The sequence below is a fragment of the Nerophis lumbriciformis genome, linkage group LG09, assembly GCF_033978685.3.
Source record: "Nerophis lumbriciformis linkage group LG09, RoL_Nlum_v2.1, whole genome shotgun sequence".
In the NCBI taxonomy this organism is placed as follows: Eukaryota; Metazoa; Chordata; class Actinopteri; order Syngnathiformes; family Syngnathidae; genus Nerophis; species Nerophis lumbriciformis.
Window position 1 is genome coordinate 7,863,341 of NC_084556.2, and position 23,809 is coordinate 7,887,149.

Below are 23,809 nucleotides of genomic sequence, written 5' to 3' on the forward strand. Positions count from 1 at the left end.
ATGCTAAAAACATTTTTTATCAAAACAAAAGTAGGGTGGGGTTTTTGTTTTGCATTTTGATGATCACTAGTTAATATCCTGACTTTTTTCTGATGATATTTTATATTTTGTAAAAATATACAACTTTATTCTGTTCTCACAATATTACATTATGTGTGTAACTTTCCGACTTAATTTTTTTCTTTGTATGCTGCTTTTAAGGTTCTTTATTTTTCTTGCTAACTGGTGCTACTCAATAATTGTTGGTCATCCATTAAAAAAAAAAAAAAACACTTGGAAAGCTCCTTTCATTGAATCAAGAGATGGAAGTAGTAATAAAGTTTAGGTAACAAATATGAATCGGATCATCGATAGACAGTGCGCACACACAAACACACACACACACACGCACACACACAACACACACACACACATGCACACACACTCACACACGTGCACACACTCATCTTTTTGAATCCATTAGCATGACCCCCAATTACTTATTTATAGCATCAGTAGAGGAAAGTGTGGGGCTGTCGTCCTTCTAATTGTGCTTTCTGATAGCATTCAAATAAAAAGTGCCTCGTTTTATTGACATTGCATGGATTTAACGAAGCTAATAATCATTATTATCATGATCACCCATAAAACACACGTGGTCTGTTTCTGAAAGCTCCTTTTATTGGATCATCTTCAGCCTGGAGGGCGGCAGCGGCCACACCAACAGCAAGAAAAACCACAACAACAAAAGTTGAAAAAAATAAAAATCCAAACCACGCTCTTAATCTCATTATTAATCTCGTCCTCTTCAGCGCCATCTATGGTGATTGACCTGTAAATAAATATCCAAACAAAAAGACACGACATCGGCAACTAAACAGAAAAGAAAATGTGCGTATTGTTCATGTATAATAATATATTCACTTTTAGATAGACTTCTATATAATATTTGTTCCATATACTCTCCTTTAATTTCCTTTACAACATACAAGAGGCGCCTTTTTTTCTTTTTTTTTGTACCAAAAGCGATGCTTGGTTGCAAAGACACAAGAGGACAAGTTTAGTGGTTATGGCGGCAGCCTGTTAACGTTGTTTTTTTGTTTGTTTTTTGTCACCGGAAGGAAGGAAGTCTCGTACAAATGATGGAATAATTACAGTTAGCCGCAGCCTGAAAAGTTCGCAACTAAAAAAAGTATTAAAAACCTCACGCGTCTTTCAGTCAAATGTTCACAAGCATGCTACATTTTCTCTAGCAGCGTGAAAAATTTAAAAAAAAAGTACCTGAATCCACATCATTTTGGACAAATACTTTATGTGTTAATGGAAACCAAAAGAAGAACAAGCACCGAGATCTTTTTAGGCATGATGGTTAAAAATGGCCGACTTGATGCACCTATTTACAATTGATGCATCAGCTGTGAGGGATTTCTGCTTCGATGTTTGCTTAACACGAATTGAAAAAAGATTAGTCATTTCAGGATCATGTGTTCTTGTAGTGTTTAGTAGGATTTGCGTCACAAAGTTAGTGAAATTACCGGAAAAACAATGAATCTTACATTGTTTTTTTTTGTTTTTTTACAAAGACGTTAAGGCTGCGCTGAAAATAGAAAATATTGATGAAAATGATAGTAAAAATGGAGTGAAAATATCACAAGAAAAATCATTACCTAATCAGTGGCCTAGTGGTTAGAGTGTCCGCCCTGAGATCGGTAGGTTGTGAGTTCAAACCCCGGCCGAGTCATACCAAAGACTATAAAAATGGGACCCATTACCTCCCTGCTTGGTACTCAGCATCTAGGGTTGGAATTGGGGGTTAAATCACCAAAAATGATTCCCAGGCGCGGCACCGCTGCTGCCCACTGCTCCCCTCACCTCCCAGGGGGTGAACAAGGGGATGGGTCAAATGCAGAGGACAAATTTCACCACACTTAGTGTGTGTGTGACAATCATTGGTACTTTAATTTTATTACAAGGTAAAAGAAATGTTAAATCGACAAGGAGTCAAAATATATTCAAGTTTAAATATTACAAACAATTTTATAAGAATAAAATCGTACTATTATGACAATCAACGTACTTGCATTACAACGAGAAAGAATTGAAGTTTCAAGGAATAGTTTAAACATTTAGGTCTTTTTTCCTCAAACTTTATTTTCATAACGTTACAATTTTATTCCCGTAACACGATGATTTAATTCTCGCAAATGTATTTTCATAATATTATAACTTCGAGTAACATTTCGACTTTAATCTTGTTACTGTGTGACGTTTTGAATGTAATATACACACACTTTACACCATTATTCTTGTAACATTACGACTTTTAAAAAAAAAAAAATCCTACATCTTGATTCACATTGAATTTTTTCATAATATTACAACTTTTTCTCGGGACTTTCTTGTCTTGAGAGCACTTTTTTTTCTTGTAACAATTGATACTTTATTTACACCAATGGTTCTCAAACTTTTTTCCCCAAGAAAAAAACCCTTGGATCTCCAAGTACCACCATAATGACCAACATTAAAATACAGTAGCGTAGTAGGCCTTAGTATTCATTAAAAACAAGGCAGCTGTTTTATTTAACAAATATTTTTAATATATTTGGCCCCAGTAACATTACACACAGTTTGAACAGTAACACTGTTTGAACTTAAGACGATAAAATACTGTACTTTAATCAAATGATTATTTGGCGTACCACTCAATGGAGCCTGCTTATCACAGTTTGACAGTTTGAGAATCATTGCTTTTTACAATGGCCCTAATATTCTCTCGCATTTTTAATGTTGAATGTGTCACTGAAACAATACCCCCAGACAAACGTAAAAATTATTCCTAAATATCCAATGTTTTTTTTTTAATTTTGTCACAGCTTGTCGGCCATTTTTGTAGATGATTCAAAGGTGGATCTTAGCATAATACGTCTTCGTACAGTTTCGGACTCAATGCATCACAATGGAACTGCATATATTTCGTTGATGTTTTCCATGGATGGTGTTCGGTAACGCTAAAGAATCAATGGTGGATCCGAAAATGAATGTCAATCAAAGTCGGAGACATTTGGAGCAACATTTAGTCATCCCGCAAACTTGATTTTCCCACTTCTAACGTCAAAACTGCTCAGCGGTTGCCGGGTGTATCGCCAGCTGTTCTACGGACTTCAACGTTGCCTAAAAGTCCCTGCATTGATCACGTGAGGACTGAAATAAGTGCACGTTCTAACACTGTTGTCGTGTAATGAAGCATAATAAAAAATAGTTTTATCGCCGCAGTTAGCTCCTATTTACATATAAAAATATAGCAAAGGAACATTTAACATATCAGTTTCGCCGGGTGTTTTTCATGCATCCGAAAACACACACATTCACTTAAAAACATGCACCCGCACACACACTGTACATGCACTCATCTGATGCCCTCATATCCGGCTAAGAAATCCGAGCCTGGTCCCTTTCTTCCATCATCCCTTCTTCTTCCTCTCTCCGTGCGCCCAAAACACCGCAACTCCTTCCTCCTCCAGCCCGTTCTCGTCCGGCCCATTAAGAGCGATCATGAGGCTAATTGCGGGTTTAATCAACTCTCGATGGACCCGGGAAACAGAGGCTTTTAGCCCTCCTGGCGCAAGAGTCAGGAGGGATGGGCGGAATAATGCACCTTGGCATGTTTTCGTTTGGGGGTTCTAAATTATTATAGGATAAACCCTACGAATGGATTGAGTAAAGATGTGGGAGTTACGGGGGACTGGGCGGCGGTCTTATGAGGGCGGTTGGCGTGATTTCCAAGTGGAAACCTGATCAGGCTAGCGCTAAGATGTAGCAGCAAGACTAAAAATAAGACCACAGGAGGCTCCTTCGTCTTTGTGCCGACTAACACACGCACGCACACACACAAACACACACTCCGTGGATGGACGCGCTCCAATCTGCGGTTGGATAATCCGCCGTTCAGCAGAAAACAGTGCGACGGTACTGCGCAAAAGGTCTTGGACCACCACTACCGGAGGGAAAAACACAAATTATTTCAATGAAACTTTGCAGAGGGTGTGCTGCATGTGCCAAGGAAGAAAGGTGCAACTTGACGTCCCTGGAGTCGTCAACCCCCCCGCAGAATCTTAATGGCACACCCGTCCGATTGTCATACCCAATGAATCAGGAAGTCCATGATTTCCCTTGGTGGCCTACAACTTCTGCACAGTACCGTCTATCTACCTCTTAGTGCTTTTTCCTTTACAAATGAGCTTATGGCATTGAGATTCATTTGACAGTGTGTGGTCCCTTTTTGGTGTCAGATGTGCTGCGAATGTCCACAGTTTCTTCGCCCGTAACCCTTAGCGGAAAGCTTCTACATCCTCTTAAGTCTGCTGCGATTCAGTCCACCGTCTGTTTATTGATTGCAAAGGGTCGGTCGCAGGGTTGGTAATAAATACATACATATTAGACATCCGGATTAGGCAGAAGATGGAAGGAGAGTTCGGTCAGCTTCTTCTTCAGGTTGAGCTTGTAGTTTCCAAGGCGAACAGGCACAGTAAAAGCTTTGGTCCCTCCTGAGCTGGAGTCATACAAGATCGGTAAGCACGAGTTAGTCGGCTTCTTTTTTCTACGGGGATTCCAAGCCTGTCATAGTGACTTCTCCACAGCCTTGCCGCTGCTGATGGAGGGATGACCCGAGTTGGGATTGGAGACGGCGGAGATTTTGCGGCACACAGTGTTGGTGTTGCTGCACCTGCAGCCGGGACGTGTAGCCCTGTCATGGGCACATCGGCACAGGGCAAGGCACAGCCTGGCAGGGGGGTAGCAGCAGAGGCAGGGCAGGCACAGCGCCAGAAGCCCCATGGCGCCCCAGCGGGCGTAGGCATGGGCCGGGGCACAGGAGCACGGACGGTCGGCGCAATTGTCTTCGTCGTCCTGGGCCGAGCAGTGGTAGAAGAGGCCTTTGACGCAGCATAGGCAGGTGCCATACTCCACGGCGCTCTCGGCTGAGCAAAGGCAGCGTTTTCCGCAGGCCCAGCAGGAGGGTAGGCGGCGTGGGGCGCAGCACTCTTTGCACTTACAACGAGCACACCGCTCGCAGATAAACTGGTGCCTGCCCAGCTCATCCTCTGCCAGGATTTTGCTCAGAGAAGTGTCGGACTTGAGTTCTCTTTTCGGTTGAGAGCGAACCACCGAGGCCAAGCCGGAGTGCGACTGCGTCAACCCTGCCAGCAGCCTCTGGTCTGAGCCGGCGCTGGTCCGAGACATGGAGGAGCTTATAGTACTGGAACGGCTTAAGTGGGACATGTGAGCATGCTGCTGCTGACTTTGGCTGCGGGGCATGACCGAGTGGCGGGGCTGCTGAGGATGCTGGGAATATATTCCGTGCGGGTGACGCTCATCGTGGGCGTAGAAAAATCCAGATTGGGAAGCAAGTTCCAGCGCCACGGGCCTATCCACGTAGTCATTGTGGGCCCGGATAGCACGGATTTGATCAAGCGACAGCACCGGCACCTGCTGGGGGTCCAGCCCATCCAGCTCCATCCTAAAGGAATGAGCAGGGTCCATATCGCTGGGCCTCGCTGGGCGGCAGTGAGGCTGCAGGCCAACGCCGATTCTCACGGTACATCAGATGAACCTGCAAAAAAACACAAGTAGAAAATCTGGTGTTTAGTAATGCTCATTGCTACGTTGCAATATTCAGTAACCAGTTCCGTAGTTGGTGCTGATTTGCATTGCAAAGTTGGCCTTTGCGTCTACTGTGTCTGGTGGGTCACTGCCCCACTTAGTCCTCGTTTGAGTGGACAGCAAAATGTGAAAATCCTCATAAAGTATATCTAAAGGGTGAAACCCTGTCAAAATGCTATCATTATCAGCCTACAATAGCTAACAAGCTCCACAGTACTACTATTATGGATTTACTGTGTTTTGGGCCTCATTTGCAAATCAAGTGCTAACTCTTTTTGAAGCTAGATGAGTTTTGCCTTCGCAGTAAGTGCTTCAGGACTAAGGGTGGCAATGTCTGTGTTTTTCCTGCAACCACAAAAACAACATAAATGTCCTGAAGCCATTCCATGCACCCTACTTAGATACATTAGTCATTTCATGCCATTGACAAAGTGTTGGACTGTGACATTGCAAAGCTTTCCTGCTACTTAGATGCTCAGAAGGGAAGTAAAAACAACAAATACAGGAAATGCATGGTCAGGGAAGACCACTGAATTGAATACAAGCTCCAGATGAGTGGATAAGTCTAATAAGAAAAGGCAGAACTCTTGTATTAAAGACATTACGTCCTTGCTGTGTATGTCGGAACCATTCGTATGCACCCAGCAGCAATTATCGGTGCGTATCGTATCATAGCATGAGGCGGCAGATAAGGGGCGCAGGTTTGTGATGGATGCGGAAGCTTTTTCGAATTAGTGCGAGCAAAGAGGAGCGGTCCTCGTGGTTAATCTTATCAGGCAGAGTGAGGGCCTACTACACTTCCTGCCTATCAGGAGATCTCCTTCTGCTCCATTGCCATAACCTCATATTTAGCAATGACACAAACACTACGAGTCCTCGCTCAGTGTTAACAATTCATTGAAACTGTGATTAAGAAAATAAACTACTACTGTTGTCATATTTGTATATTCTCATTGTTTGCCATTTTGGGACTTTTTTAAACCATGACTTGGGTCGTCTGATGAAGGGATTCTCAAACTGTGGTACGCTCACCACTCGTGGTACGCAAGCTCCATCTGGTGGTACGCCAAAGATTTGATTCATTATTTAGGTACAGTGTTTTATCTTCCTATATTCAAACATTGCGTTACTGTTCAAACTGTGTGTAATGTTACAGTTGCCAAATATAAATCCTCTGCCTTGTTTTTAATGGATACTTAGGCCTACTACGCTGGTGTGTTTTAAGGTTGGTCATTATGGTGGAACTTGTAGAGCCAAGTGTTTTCTGAGGAGGTACGTTGTGTATAATGTTTAAGAACCACTGGTCTAAAGCAACAAGCTTTTAGATAAAAAAGTGAACATGCTAAAACAAGACGTGCTGTAGGTGAAGATGTATCAATATTTTATTATACATATATATATATATATATATATATATATATATATATGTATATATATATATATATATATATATATATATATATGTATATGTATATATATATATGTATATGTATATATATATATGTGTGTATACATATATATATATGTGTGTGTATGTGTATATGTATATGTATATGTATATATATGGATATATATGTATATAAATGTGTATATGTATATGTACAGTATATATATGTATATGTATATATATATGTATATGTATATATATGTATATATATGTGTATGTATATATATGTATGTGTATATACGTGTAAGTATGTATATATGTGTATGTATATGTATACGTGTATGTATATATGTAGATGTATATATATGTGTATATATATATATATACATATATATACACATATATATATATGTAGATGTATATATATATGTATATATGTAGATGTATATATATATATATATATATATATATATATATATACATATATACACATATATATGCATATATACACATATATATATATATATATATATATATATATATATATATATATATATATATATATATATATATATATATATATATATTTGTATATATATTTGTATATATATATGGGATAGGCTCCATCACCGCCCACGACCCCAAAAGGCTTTATATATATATATACAGTATATAGCGATTTTCTACCGCTTGTCCCTTAACGGACTGTCTAAGTTAACGCGATAATAATGTGTTAACTATAAATTTCAATAACGGCACAAACATTTTTTTTACGGCCGATTAAAGCACACGCGTCCATTTTGACCCTCGGGTGGGGGGAACTTGGCTGCAGTTCACTTGTTACTCATGAGCCACAAGCGAGCAGAAATGGATGAAGGAAAGTCGTCTACCTTATGGAAATATCAGGTTCAAAGCAATGGCAAGTTGTTCTCCTTACAAGAAGAGGCAACATCCCTGCAGCAAACACCTGCTGCGCGTGTCGTTCTAGAGGTGGGTGGTGCTTCACTTCCGTCTTCAGATTACAATTAAGGTGCAGCGATAACGTAACATTTAGATTGTTACTGTGATTAATTTAGTAAGTAAGATAAGATGAAAGCTCAACAGAAAGGAAAGACGGTTGGCAGGAGATTGAAAGGAGACTTTTTTTATTGCAAACAGTCGATCCGACGTCAAAACATGTCAAGACGTTTTCTCAAAGCAATTACACACTTTTCTGGCTTCAAAATAAAAGCGCTACGCCATACATCCGGTTTAACTACGTTTACAAAATGAAAATGTCTTACATTACGATCATGCTTTGTCAATAGGGATGGGCACCAGATCCGGTCCTTTTTTTGCACCGACCGAAACCAGACGGTTCTACCGGGCACAGATTCACGTAAGATCCAGCTGTGTCATGTTTCGATGCTTGGATTGCACGTGACGCCACGTCTGTTCGAATTAGCACTGGTGAGTGGCGAGTACTTGCTAGAACTTGAGAGGAAAACAAGCGATTTCAAAGCAGACGTGCTCTTAGTAACCTTGCAACCTATCAATGTGTCATGACAAAAACCCAACCATGCCATATAGAAAACGCTCTAAAATGTGGCTCGCCTTTTCCAAATGTGATGCTGATGCAGGTTACGCTCTCTGCAGTATTTGTCACGCAAAAATCAAGGCAAGTGCTTGTACTTCCAATCTGAGGAAGTTAGGGTTAATTTTTTCTCATGGCTGAAGAGTGCAGCCAAGTTTGATGTACGGCTGCAACTCCTGCATTTGGCACCTCTAGCGACTCTGCTGCAGCCAACAACACGGGGGAAGAAATGGCGTTAACATTTGTTGACGATAACAGCGACATCATCATCCTCTACATCTGCTCCAGGTAAAAAGCCTACTGTGTAGGAATAAGTTAGGTTTGCATTTTAATTATCAATAGTTATCATAATCAGCTTGGTTCCTCATACTGTACTTTGTAATGTAATGTTTTTGCTTCTTTTTCATTTGTAGTTTAATACTTTTGGGGAAAAAAGTTATAGGTTGCTGAAATATTGTGTACATTTATAACATGTTCTGGTTGAGTCCTCAATTACAAAATGATTTGCAGGCTGAATATTACATTTTATTAATTAATAGAGAATAATAAAAAAAATTGCCATGCAGCACTACCATTAACTTGTACAACATTTAATGTACAGAATATCAGACGCATTTATTCAGGTAGAAATATCACAGATTACATCTGGGATAGGTTCCAGCCTCCTGTGACGCCAAAAGGGAAAAGCGGTAGAAAATGGGTGGATAAATTTTACAGAAACATTTTTGACAATGAAAGCATGATCATAACAATCAACATTTTGTGTTATTTATGTGTGAAACTGTTATCTAAACATGGAAGTGTAGCTCCTCCTCGAATGCAAGTGCTCCTAAAGCAGGAATATAAATTCTGTATTTCTACAAAATACAAAATCTGGCAAGACACCAACACACTGTAGGCATTTTTTTTTATTGTCATTAAATCATGTTTGTCCTTTTTGTGCTGAGCTGTTTAAAAAAGCATAATGTTTAAAACACGTTTATTTAAAGCAAATGTATTGTCCGTTCATGGTGTTATAACTTGAAAATTATCTGTCTAGGGTACACTTATTAATGATGAAAAATTATGTATTTCTGCAATAATCGCAATTAATTTTGAGTTAACTATAAATATAAATAAAAAATAAATGTTATTATCGCGATTAAATATTTAAATCGCTTGACTGCCCTAATATATATATATATATATTTATATATATATATATATATATATATATATATATATATATATATATATATATATATATATATATATATATATACATATATATATATATATACGTTAGGTCAGGAAAAAACACAGAGGATATTTCATCCCTCCAAGCCTGTTTCGCAGGTTTCCCTGCTCTTCCCCGGTATTTGGCACTGTATAACGGTTAAACCACAGAAACCTCGACTAATATATATATATATGTTTATATAAATACATATATATATATATATAAATACATATATATAAATGCATATATATGTATATGTGTATATATATATATAAATACATATATATATGTATATGTATATATATGTATGTATATATATGTATATGTATATATGTGTATATATATATACGTATATGTATATATATATATGTATATATATATATGTATATGTATATATTTATATATATATGTATATATATATATATATATATATATATATATGTCTTAATAAGGTTATCCAAAAAATAGTGCTCGATACCGTAGTAGAGCGCAATATATGTATGTGTGGGGAAAAAAATCACAAGACTATTTCATCTCTACAGGCCTGTTTCATGAGGGGGGGTACCCTCAATCATCAGGAGATTTTAATGGGAGCATTCGCATACCATGGTTTATATAGGGCACAGAGTGGGTGGTTACAGGCTGGCGTAGGGGCGTGGTGATTGGCTCATGTGTTACCTAGGAGGTGTTTCCGTCTATGGCGGCATGCTGTTACAATTTCGCTGCGCTTGTTGAGGGATGACAGGTCTGGACGGTAAATAATAAACAGTTTCTCTTTCAAGCATAGGTTGCACCTTTTATTACCACTATTGTAAGGTGTGCTGGATGCAAGAATTTGCCATGTTATTGAATATTCAACATTATTGTCTTTGAGGTCCCAAATGTGTTTGCTGAGTTCTGTGGTATTTCGCAGGTTTTTGTTCCTGAAAGAAGCCTTGTGATTGTTCCATCTGGTTTTGAATTCTCCCTCGGTTAATCCTACATATGTGTCGGATGTGTTAATGTCCTTGCGTATTACCTTAGATTGGTAGACAACTGATGTTTGTAAGCACCCCCCGTTGAGAGGGCAATCAGGTTTCTTTCGACAGTTACAGCCTTTGTTGGTTTTGGAGTCGCTCTGTCTGGGGGCCGACGGCTCATTTGCAATTGTTTTGTTGTGGTTTGAGATGATTTGTCGTATATTGTTCATGCAGCTGTAGCTCAATTTAATGTTGTTCTTGTTGAATACTTTTCTTAGGGTGTTGTCTTTGGGGAAGTGTTTGTCAATCAGATTGAGGAATTTGTGTCCAATGTTAGTTGAGACGTTTTTGCTGTATGGGGGGTTGTACCAGATGATGTCGTTTCGTTTTCTGTTCTTTTTTGGCTGGTTTCCTGGCGTGGGTTCATAGGTGAGGGTGAAATTGTATCCGCTTTCATCAAGGGATTTTTGGTACGGGGGGGTTGCTTGGTCAAATTCAGCTTTGCTAGATGACAGCAACACAACCCAACACAACACTCCAATACGTGCACCATGACAGCAACCACCCACCCACCACCACGAAAAGAATACCTACCGGAATCAATAAAAGGCTATCGATGCTGTCATCTAGCAAAGCTGAATTTGACCAAGCAACCCCCCCGTACCAAAAAGCCCTTGATGAAAGCGGATACAATTTCACCCTCACCTATGAACCCACGCCAGGAAACCAGCCAAAAAAGAACAGAAAATGAAACGACATCATCTGGTACAACCCCCCATACAGCAAAAACGTCTCAACTAACATTGGACACAAATTCCTCAATCTGATTGACAAACACTTCCCCAAAGACAACACCCTAAGAAAAGTATTCAACAAGAACAACATTAAATTGAGCTACAGCTGCATGAACAATATACGACAAATCATCTCAAACCACAACAAAACAATTGCAAATGAGCCGTCGGCCCCCAGACAGAGCGACTCCAAAACCAACAAAGGCTGTAACTGTCGAAAGAAACCTGATTGCCCTCTCAACGGGGGGTGCTTACAAACATCAGTTGTCTACCAATCTAAGGTAATGCGCAAGGACATTAACACATCCGACACATATGTAGGATTAACCGAGGGAGAATTCAAAACCAGATGGAACAATCACAAGGCTTCTTTCAGGAACAAAAACCTGCGAAATACCACAGAACTCAGCAAACACATTTGGGACCTCAAAGACAATAATGTTGAATATTCAATAACATGGCAAATTCTTGCATCCAGCACACCTTACAATAGTGGTAATAAAAGATGCAACCTATGCTTGAAAGAGAAACTGTTTATTATTTACCGTCCAGACCTGTCATCCCTCAACAAGCGCAGCGAAATTGTAACAGCATGCCGCCATAGACGGAAACACCTCCTAGGTAACACATGAGCCAATCACCACGCCCCTACGCCAGCCTGTAACCACCCACTCTGTGCCCTATATAAACCATGGTATTGCGAATGCTCCCATTAAAATCTCCTGATGATTGAGGGTACCCCCCCCTCATGAAACAGGCCTGTAGAGATGAAATAGTCTTGTGATTTTTTTTTTTCCCCACACATACATATATATATATATATATATATATATATATATATATATATATTACACCTGCCAATTGTACCACTTTGAATGCAAAAAAAAAACTCTAGATCTAATTAACTTACAAAAACAAAATCCTTTGAATTCCATAGAATATGGGCTTCTTCTATGCAATACAGTGCCACATATAATAGGTGCAATCCATAGAGAGCAGGAAGAACATTAATCTTCCTGTAGGAGGCGCTAATATCAACAAGCATAATCAAAGCAGAATTTTCTCCATGATACACAACAAATAACGAACTCCTAGGTTTTACGTTCAGGATCTGCATTCAAAAGATAATGTCTGAGAGACCTGGTGTTTCTTGTCTGTAATGACATGTTGTTTTTGGGAAGTGATGCTCATGCATGTGCCCACTGGGCAGTTAGCAATCCTCTGGCAACAGCAAATGGTGTGTGTGTGTGTGTGTGTGTGTGTGTGTGTGTGTGTGTGTGTGTGTGTGTGTGTGTGTGTACGAGGCCCTCCCTTCTCGGATTACTTGACAAGAAGCGTTAATGTGCGTAAGGGAGGGATTCGGTGGGCCTGACCCCCAAACTGTCGTTCCCATGGATACGTCTCCCATCAGCAGGGACGAGGGTAGGGCACACGGCTTTATGTGAGCTTCCTGTCAGAATTTTACCTGTGAAAATAAACCCCCGACGTATAAAAGTGAGTTGCATGTGAGGGGAAGCAAGGAGAAAAAGCTTAACAGAGTGCCAGTGTTGGCAGTGTGGTAACCTGAGGAAGGACCTTTGTGCTGAGGGAGTATCAGTGTGATGGGACGGGTGGGCACACACACACGCCACTTACACAGACCTATTGAGTCTCACTTTTCTACAGAAACATTGAAGGACTTTTCATTGGGTAGACCCGTACAAATCCAAAACAAAAAGGATTGTTTATTTATTTATTTTTTAACATTTTGTAAACTCACTGTCGACATGAGCTCTACCACTAGCGCCCCCACGGCCCTCTTCACTTCCACTGAGTCCAAACGGTCGATGGGATTTTTAATGGACGCCTCTCGGTGACATCATGCAAGCATCCGAGCTATTTTAAAAGCCGCCGCAGTGACCCCCACAAGTAGGAGTTGCCCTTTCTGTTTGACGCACTTCCTCTCAATTTTTGACCCCCGGCCTTTCCCAGAAGACCTCCAGACATGGGTAAACAGTACTTAAGAAATCCCCCTGAAATTCATTAGAATTTAAATAGAATAGGGGTCACATTTAAGTGGACTACCATCAATTGAGTTTATTGTGAGGAAACCCGAACCATATTTAACAAGAACTCTGTTGAGTCAAAGACGTTATCCTTACAGGTGGCGCTAACGTCAGCCGTCTACTGACTGATCAAAATGTTCGCAATGATGATAAATTCATCGAATTTGTGTACAAGTTCTGCATCAGAAGAGCAGTCAGTTAAGCCAGTGGTTCTCAACCTTTTTTCAGTGATGTACCCCCTGTGAATATTTTTTTTAATTCAAGTACCCCCTAATCAGAGCAAAGCATTTTTGGTTGAAAAAAATAGATAAAGAAGTAAAATACAGCACTATGTCATCAGTTTCTGATTGATTAAATTGTATCACAGTGCAAAATATTGCTCATTTGTAGTGGTCTTTCTTGAACTATTTGGGAAAAAAAGATATAAAAATAACTAAAAACGTGTTGAAAAATAAACAAGTGATTCACTTATAAATATGTCCACAAAAAAATTTAGCTGTCAACACTGAATATTGCATTGTTGCATTGTAATGAATGGAATAGCCTACTTGATTTGATGTTCAGTTTATGAACTTACATTCATATTTTGTTGAAGTATTATTCAATAAATATATTTATAAAGGATTTTTGAATTGTTGCTATTTTTAGAATATTTAAAAAAAAAAATCTCACGTACCCCTTGGCATACCTTCAAGTACCCCCAGGGGTATGCGTACCCCCATTTGAGAACCACTGAGTTAAGCGACCAACAAAGATGAATACTTTATCCTTCTGAAACAGTAGGAAGAGGATTCCTACAGTCCCCCTTCGTTGTGGTTTACCTGACACATGAAACGAGAGCAGTAGAGTGTTGAATATCTTTAAAATGTGTTTTTATGGCCATTCCAACTTTGACCACAGTGTCAGTTGCTGTGTAGATTGGCGCTTTCCATCTTTTTCAGCACCTTTTTTTCGTGCGAGGTCCACCCAGGAATGGGGGGACATATCCTACTTGGCGGCGGTCTTTTGACTGATCGGAATTTTTGCTATCGTACAAAATACATTACAAATTCCTAGAATTTGTGTACAAGCTCTGCATTCGAAAAACAGTCAGTTGAGCAACCAGCGAAGACAAATACTTTAACCTTCTGACAGGTGGCGCTAAAGTGAGCAGTCTATTGTTTGATCAGAATTTTCGCAATGACATGCAATAAACAACAAATTCCTGGATTTTTTTATTTTTTTTTACAAGTTCTGCATTGGAAGAGCAGTCAATGGAGCGACTAACCAAGCCGAATACTTACGTTATTCCTATGAATGACGCTATTCTCTGTCACTATTTTTCTAACCATGTTGAACACCCTTTCGCAGGTACCCAGAAAGGTTTCGAGTACCACCAAAAAAACTCTATCTCTGAAGACAGTATAAAAATCTGTGTTGAAGGTGTACAAATACTGTTTGTATAATAAGCATGTTATTGTTTACAAATAAGGGTTAAGAGTTCAGTACTAAAAAAAAAAAAAAAAGATTGTGGCTTAAGTACAGTTTTTTAATTGAGCTGCTGCATTTTTTGGTTGGGTTGTTTATTTATTTAGAGTAACTTCTACATTTCTAAAAAGGGAGGAATGTAATAGAGTGATCTATGTTTGTCTGTTGCCATCTCCTGGTGAATGTTGGCTATAGCGTACTGGGGTTACTTTTTGGTTGGCCAACGATTTACGTGGTGTTGCGCACCTGACGTCAAGTGTGTGAGTCTGTTCTGAAGTCTACAGTAAAGAGACGTACTTCATCACCTCGCCTGGTTATTGCCTCCAACTCAATATATTACAACAACATTGCTGTTGACGGCAGACAAACTGCTTTACGGTAGAATAAAACATGACTGCTGTTGTTGTGTGTTGTTACCGCGCTGGGAGGACGTTAATGAAACTGCCTAACAATAAACCCACATAAGAAACCAAGAACTCGCCCTCGATCATTCTACAGTTAAAACGTGTTTGGGCAGGCACGCTGTTTATATTGTGGGAAAGCGGACGTGAATACAGGCTGTTGACACGTCACTCAGGTCCGCATGGAGCTGGAGGGGGCGTGGCTTACAGCGCCGCCTGAATTTCGGGAGATTTTCAGGAGAAAATTTGTCCCGGGAGGTTTTCGGGAGAGGCGCTGAATTTCGGGAGTCTCCCGGAAAATCCGGGAGGGTTGGCAAGTATGACTTTATCATTCCATTACGCTATTGTAATGTGGTGGGGTGGCTCAGCTGGTAGAGCGGTCGTGCAGAAATCAGCCATCCTAGTCACAGCCGTTGTGTCTTTCAACCACCTTGCTTCCAGTGCCACCCACACTGGTAGAAATGTAGCTTGCCGCCAAGCTTGAATGTATGGGTTTCCTAATGTAAAGCGTTAAATAAACGTAATTCATGTCGGCAGAATTTTCGCAATTATACACAATAAAATGTGTGTTGATGTTCGGCATTAGAAAGGGAATAATTTATTGGCCCTGACAAAGTTTAGTGAAACGTTGATAGGATAAATAACTTTGAGGTAACCAGGGTGGTGACATACCAGTAGACAGGAGTAACCACTGTTACCAATTAAATTGAGTATTGGTCTGTTGAGCTTATTCCAAGGGTTCTTTACATTTTTGACCTCGGGGCCCAACTTTTCCACTGCATAGGGGCCCGGGTCCCACTCAATTAATATTCTTCCGCTTACAGTTTACAACCTTGTCAAATAATATGAAACCATGTGTTAATCACACATAAATGTTATTTATTTAAACACATGAACCTTAGGCTTAGGTCAGGCTGGTCAGAAATATAAGTACTAACGAGAGATGTCCGATAATATTGGACTGCCGATATTATCGGCCGATAAATGCTTTAAAATATAACATCGGAAATTATCGGTATTGGTTTCAAAAAGTAAAATGTATGACTTTTTAAAACGCCGCTATACGGAGTGGTTCACGGACGTAGGGAGAAGTACAGCGCGCCAATAAACCTTAAAGGCACTGCCTTTGCGTGCTGGCCCAGTCATATAATATATACGGCTTTTTACACACACAAGTGAATGCAATATGCAATGCATATTTGGTCAAAAGCCATACAGGTCACACTGAGGGTGGCCGTGTAAACAACTTTAACACTGTTACAAATATGCGCCACACTGTGAACCCACACCAAACAAGAACAACAAACCCGTTTCGGGAGAACATCCGCACCGTAACACAACATAAACACAACAGAACAAATACCCAGAACCCCTTGCAGCACTAACTCTTCCGGGATGCTACAATATACACCCCCCGCCACCCCCTACCCCCCTGCTCCCCACCTCAACCCCGCCCACCTCAACCTCCTCATGCTCTCTCAGGGAGAGCATGTCCCAAATTCCAAGCTGCTGTTTTGAGGCATTTAAAAAAAAAATAATGCACTTTGTGACTTCAATAATAATTAAATCTGCAAGCAGCGTTGGTCGGGCCCGCGTATTTGGCAGGTGCTAGTCCTAAGTGTCCCAATACTTTTGTCTACTTTTAGTCTGAAGTGTCCCAAGACTTTTGTCTAGTGTACCTACCTTGTCTGCATTGTGTGGGCACGTTGGTGCTTCCTGCTTTTGAGCAGCCATCTTAAAAAACCAGCACCGCAGGAGCATCAGTGCAGCGGGTCTTTGAAGGGTCATAAAATCAAAACCGGAGCAGGTATCACAACTCTTTCACCAACTTTTAATCAGAAGGGTTCAATCTCTCTCCTGTGTTAGTTTGAAGCCGAAACAACAAACGCGCTCAGAGGAGATAATGTTTGAAGAAAGGGGACGGGTTTTTACAAAAATGTTGTGTTGAAGGGGGAATAGCAAACTTCCTGTTGATTTTTGCTGGGGGTTGTCAATTTACGAAATGTAGGTCTAAGGGAGACCTACATAGAGGTTTTTGTTTCATCTCTCTCCGACTTTTCCAGTGGGAGTTACAGGCAGTTTTGTCAGATTTTTCATCCGAGGAGCAGTTTTTTGTGCGTTTTATTAAACAATTGCTGTAGAGCACAATTTTTAGATTTGGGGTTAGGTTTTTTCATTAGATCACAGTTTTAGCCAGTCCTGATGTGTGTGTTCAGTTCGGTGAGTTTTGAAGCATGTTAAGGGGGTCAAATTACAGCTCAAAGAGGCAAAAGTGACTGTTTTTAGTACTTTTTTGTCTTGAAGGGGGAATTGCCAACTTCCTGTTGATTTTAGCCCAAGAATGTACCATTATGAAAGTTAGGTCTGAGTCAGACCTACATAGAGGATTTTGTTTCATGTTTTTCCGACCTTTGTAGTGGGAGTTACAGGCAGTCTAGTTTTTTTTTTTCCTAGGGGGCGCTAGAGCACAATCTTGAGTTTTGAGGTTTGGTTTTTTGATAAAAAGTTTTGCCGTAAATTACTGATGTGTGTGTAAAATTTGGTGAGTTTTGAAGCATGTTAAGGGGGTCAAAGTAGTGCGCAAAGCTGCGGAAGAATAATAATAATAATAAGAAGAAGAAGAAGAATAAAACCTTAGAAATTCAATAGGTCCTTATGTCCCATTGCGGGCCCTAAATATGGCAGTGCCAGGTTGGCATTTTTTTTTTCCATAACTTGAGTTGATTTATTTTGGAAAACCTTGTTACATTGTTTAATGCATCCAGCGGGGCATCACAACAAAATTAGGCATAATAATGTGTTAATTCCACGACTGTATATATCGGTATCGGTTGATATCGGAATCGGTAATTAAGAGTTGGACAGTATCGGAATATCGGATATCAGCAAAAAAGCCATTATCGGATATCTCTAGTACTAACCAAATATACTGCAGAGGGGACTCATAAATAGCGGACAAAAATCAATTAATATACAATTATGTAGTGCTAAAATTAATAAACTGAATGAATAATGATATGTTTCTTAACTAAACTGCCGTTAGAATTAAAATGCAGATGAAAATACAGCTTTTACCACTTTAGTCATAGTTTTTGCGCCGAAGAAACATCTCCATGACTTTGGCTCCAAACGTCTTCTATTTATGTGATATTGTCATTACTGCCACAAGTGTTGGAAAAGTGTACTGCAACTGAGTACCGCTGCGGCCCATACGGACCACAGCTCTTGAGAATACTCATGGCCCAACATGGTTAAGAAATACTGGTTGATTCCTAATATTTATTTAACGTTAAAAAAACATAATTAAAGTGCAGACCAATGCCAAACACTCGAGTCCTCCCTGTAGGTTGCATTCATGTCAAAGGTATTTTGCAAAACCTTATATTTGCACTACACAGAACAAATAACAAATTCCTTCATTTTTTGGGATCGGCATTAAAAAAAAGGTAATGACTAGTGGAGAGTAGTGGTTTGTCATGTTTTTGATCACATGACTCGCTCATAGATTGGTTACGCGATGTCCCTCCCTACGTGCCACGTGACCGACTGTGTACCACACATGCGGGTATCAGGCACTAAGACCCAGAGGCTTTTCCTCCGCCCGGTGTCCTCCGGGGAGCGCAGCAGCAGGATTGGATGACAATAAACTTGATGAGATACCGGATGTGCTGAATCTGACCCTGACGGAAAGACTGAAATAGACACTGCAGACCAGGGATGGGTGGGGGGATGGGTCACAGGAAGGGAAGGGTCAGCAAACGACCGAGGGATCGCGACGCTATGAGGAATTTTTACCAAGCAATCTGCAGCATAGACGCTTGGGGGGACAAGGTCACACCGGAAGTGACAATAGAAGTAAATATGGAGTCCACTTTTTTAGGAAGTCTTTTCTGCAGACTGGGGAGTGTCTGATTGTCTCGTTGTGAAGTGAGAGGTCACTTCCATCGTCCATGCCAAAGGGTTCTTCACCACAAAACCCATCCAAGCATGTCTTTTTCCTTTGCTTTGTGCACTGGGAACAGACAAGGGTCTTCCCTCAACGGTTCCCACAGAGTTAAAAGTGTGGAATTGTCTAAGTCAGGTGTTTTCAAAGTACATAACCCAGAGCATAATAACACAGTTGGGTCTTCCCTTACTCCCCCAAAAATATTTTTATGGCGGCCCCAGTCCGCAGGCCTAAGCAGAAACAAATATTGATTATTTGGGGAAACTTGCAATAACCGTATTTTCCGGACTATAAGGCGCACTTAAAATCATTTTTTCCCCTCATAACTCGACAATGCGCCTTATAACCCGGTGCGCCTAATGTACGGAATAATTATAGTTTTGCTTGCCGAGATTGAAGTAATTTTATTTGGTACATGGTGTAATGTTAAGTGTGACCAGTAGATGGCAGTCACACATAAGAGATACGTGTAGACTGCAATATGATGGCAATATGACTCAACACCAACATTTTATATTTCCATTGAAAATATAGAACATTACACACGGCGCTCAAAAATCTATCAAAATGTTTTAGTACGACTTTGGTAAGCTATGAAGCCGCACCGCTTGATGGATTGTCGGCGCATTAAACATACGAGTATTAATATGGTGTGTGTATAAGGTAAGAAATATTATCTGCCGTTTTGTTTCGCAATATTATGCAAAAGCAACTTTTCTTACCTTCTGGTACCTGCTGATCCGTATTTGGGATCTGCATAAATCCTGAAATATTGTGTGCGTCCGCCTTTGTAGTCCGTGTCGACACCGTAGTTAATAAGCTTCTTCTTTTTCTCTATCTTCTTGTTATGGGACATTCATCTTCAGTTGTTGCCATTTCTAGTATAAAGTAGTGTAAAGTTCTTACTTATATCTGTCAGTAAACTCGCCACGAAAAGTGCTAAAACATACCGGTGTAGTGAGTTTACATTATTCAACCAAGGAACTTTAAATATTAGAGAGTTCCGAACGGACGTTTTTTTCACGGGACACATTTCCGGCGTTGTTGTTGTTTCCGGATGAGGAGATGCTGCTCCGTTATTGATTTAAGTAAAGTCTGAATGTCATTAAAACAGTTAGCTCCATCTTTTGACACTTCTTCCACTCCCTTCCTTGCACGCTACGCCGCTACAACAAAGATGACGGGGAGAAGACGCTGTCGAAGGTGAGCCACGTAAATAAGGCCGCCCACAAAACGGCGCATCCGGAAGCGACTGTCAGAAAACGTCTTGAATATGATCTGTAAAACATAGTCTATGCGACATTTTGACCAAAGAACCACCATTACATGTTATGTAGACCACAAGGAAGTGTTTTACATTTAGAAAAAAAATAATAATATTATGACTCCTTTAATGCGCCCTATAATACGGTGCGTCTTATATATGAAAAAATATCGAAAATAGACCATTCACCGGCAGTGCGCCTTATAATCCGGTGCGCCCTATGGTCCGGGAAATACAGTACATTCCTAACAGTGATGGAATATTTTTTCGTTAAAATTTAATTCGTAGCGCCCTATTTACCATATTTTTCGGAGTATAAGGCGCTCCGGAGTATAAGTTGCACCTGCCAAAAATGCATAATAAAGAAGGAAAAAAACATATATAAGTCGCACTGGAGTATTAGTCGCATTTTTGGGGGAAATGTATTTGATAAAACCCAACACCAAGAATAGACATTTGAAAGGCAATTTAAAATAAATAAAGAATAGTGAACAACAGGCTGAATAAGCGTACGTTATATGAGGCATAAATAACCAACTGAGAACATGCCTGGTATGTTAACGTAACATATTATGATCAGAGTCATTCAAATAACTATAACATATAGAACATGCTATACGTTTACCAAACAATCTGTCACTCCTAATCGCTAAATCCCATGAAATCTTATACGTCTAGTCTCTTACGTGAATGAGCTAAATAATATTATTTGATATTTTACGGTAATGTGTTAATAATTTCACACATAAGTCGCTCCTGAGTATAAGTCGCACCCCCGGCCAAACTATGAAAAAAAAACTGCGACTTATAGTCCGAAAAATACGGTACATTTCATATGCGCTCATGCCTTGCAAAACGGGGCCTTCCATGGATCGCGGGGTCCTACCCGCACGGAGGGGCCGCCCTGTTTGCACTTTCCCTGCCAGAACTATAAATCAGTTGCATTTGGCATCACTAAAAATAAAGCTCATCAGGTTTGGAAACATGTCAAACTGCTCTCCTGAAGTCTTGTGCCTCAAAAATGTAAGATTTCTTTTCCTCGGATTAATGCATTCATTGATTTAGAAGGCGTGTCCAAATACTTTTGTGCAACAATCCGACTTACTAAGTTGTTTTCTCCTGCAAATCTTCTATTTCCGCAGCGCTGTGGCCGTACAGTGCATTAGCCGGAGCATTAGTGGCGTGAAAAAACACTTCCCTCTCCATTCATCCCCTCCCTCCATCATCCATTCATCCATTTCATCATCCCTCCTCCTCCTCCTCCTCCTCCTCCCCCTCTTCCGCCCCACAGCTACTGTCCTCCCTCCGTCTCTCGGCCCACAGCCGCCCATGGCTGGTTAAACCCTGCCACTCCTCCTCTCCTCTCATGCCCATCACTCCATCCCATCATCATCATCATCATCATCATGCACTCATCCATCGGCCCACCCTCGCAGTCCCACCCCAAGCGGAGATGGGTATCGACGTTCTGCATCCGACCTTGAGGACAATCAATCGCAACCCCTGCGTGTCCCCATCACGTTTACACACACACACTCACACACACACATGGATACCTCCCTTATGGGGACCCCATGCTGTTAGAGGTCCCTTATGATTGGGGCTGTTTTGGGAGCAGAAACAAAGTAAGCAAACTGGGATTTATTGGACTAAAAAAACAATTTATGAAAAAAATACCTTGTTTTGTGTTTAGTTTTTAGTGCATTATATTTATATAGCACTTTTTCTCTAGAGACTCAAAGCGCTTTACCCAATATCTACATTTGTAAGCCACATTTAAGCCAGTGGGTGTCACTCGGAGCAAGGTGGGTGAAGGGGCTTGCCCAAGGACACAACGGCAGTGGAAGCTGGATTCGAGCCGGGATCCCTCAAGTTTCTGTCAGGCTGCTCTACCGTCTGAGCCATGCCGATCAAGCCCAAACAGCAGAAAAACAAATTTGAGGACTTTTCTGCATTGTGTTTGAGAGCCCTACCAAGAATGGTGCATTGGCTCTATTGGAATTCCTTCATCTCCTTGCATTATCCCAACAAATATAATGCCTTTTTAATGGCTTTTCAATAAAAAAAATGGTAAAAAAAAATGTTGGGTTTTAGGGGTACACCAAAAAAACCCGCTAAGTTATAAAACATTGACATCCGCCTTCAGCGCATCCTATTGACAGAAAATCTGTCAAGCGGAGAACCATAAAGAACCGACGCTGCAAAACGCACAGGCAGTCGCCCATTTTGGTTTTCTGGTGTGGATTTAGGTCAATGCCCAGGATTGAATGTGAACTAAGGGAAGTTTGCCCAATTGGCACCAAAATCGAACCCCGTATTCTGCAATAAATTCTGAACAATTTTTCATCCATACTATTTTTTTGACTCTTTTTTCGGGGTCCCCAAAAATCCCCCACCAGAAAGTTTGAATTCATCCCATTGTTTCCGGTTGACACAAAATCTGGCACGTGTGTTAATGACACACAGAAAATCAATTAAGAACATATGCAGCAAAACGCACAGGTGGTCACAGGTGAGGATTTTTGGAACAAACTCCAGCTAGGAAATGTGTTTGATCACTACCTAAATTGAATCTGGCCGGCCGATGATAAATTGTGAAAAGCTTTCATTCATGCTTTTTTTTTATGACTACAGGGAATTTGGGGACATTTTTTAAATAATTGTTTCTGTTGATTTGTTTTTACAGTAGTATTAGTACCACGTTACAATTCTATACAGTGTTTATAAGTAAGTATAAACACTCTTAGTCATACCTTATTCTAGTGGTTATATCTTATCACAAGGTGTATAGCAATGGATTGCATCTTTATATACGATGAAGAGCCTGGATAGTTAGTAAATTAAGCAAAACTTAAACAGCAAAAGCCAAATACTCCTTGCAAGGATGCACATAATTCTTTACAACAGTTTTTGAAGCTTACCTCTGATGCGTGGCAGATCCATGTCAGTGGAACTGTGCAGACCGTCCGTTTATGCAAATGCCCTCAATTTTTCTAAATCTTCTGCAATGTGCTTTTAAACCGGATGCAATATGTTAAAGAAGTCCTTGTCATAGTTTGTGATGGCTTATTAGGGTTGATGTGTGCAAAGAAAGGCTACATAGATGCTCTCTATCAG

General features: G+C 40.3%; 1 protein-coding gene across 1 annotated transcript; it reads right to left on the reverse strand.

Moving 5' to 3' along the window:
* Positions 1–638: 638 nt before the first annotated feature.
* LOC133607766 (protein sprouty homolog 3) lies at positions 639–23,809 on the reverse strand. The gene is made up of 2 exons (XM_061962709.2): positions 23,614–23,809; positions 639–5,587 (listed from the first exon to the last, which is right to left on the reverse strand). The coding sequence occupies exon 2, from the start codon at positions 5,515–5,517 to the stop codon at positions 4,597–4,599; it is 921 nt and encodes a 306-aa protein (XP_061818693.1). The 5' UTR covers positions 5,518–5,587; positions 23,614–23,809; the 3' UTR covers positions 639–4,596.

What these genes read in the sequence shown, in the direction of transcription:
- LOC133607766 (XM_061962709.2), bottom strand. Translation starts at nt 5,517, where the DNA reads ATGGACCCTGCTCATTCCTTTAGGATGGAGCTGGATGGGCTGGACCCC.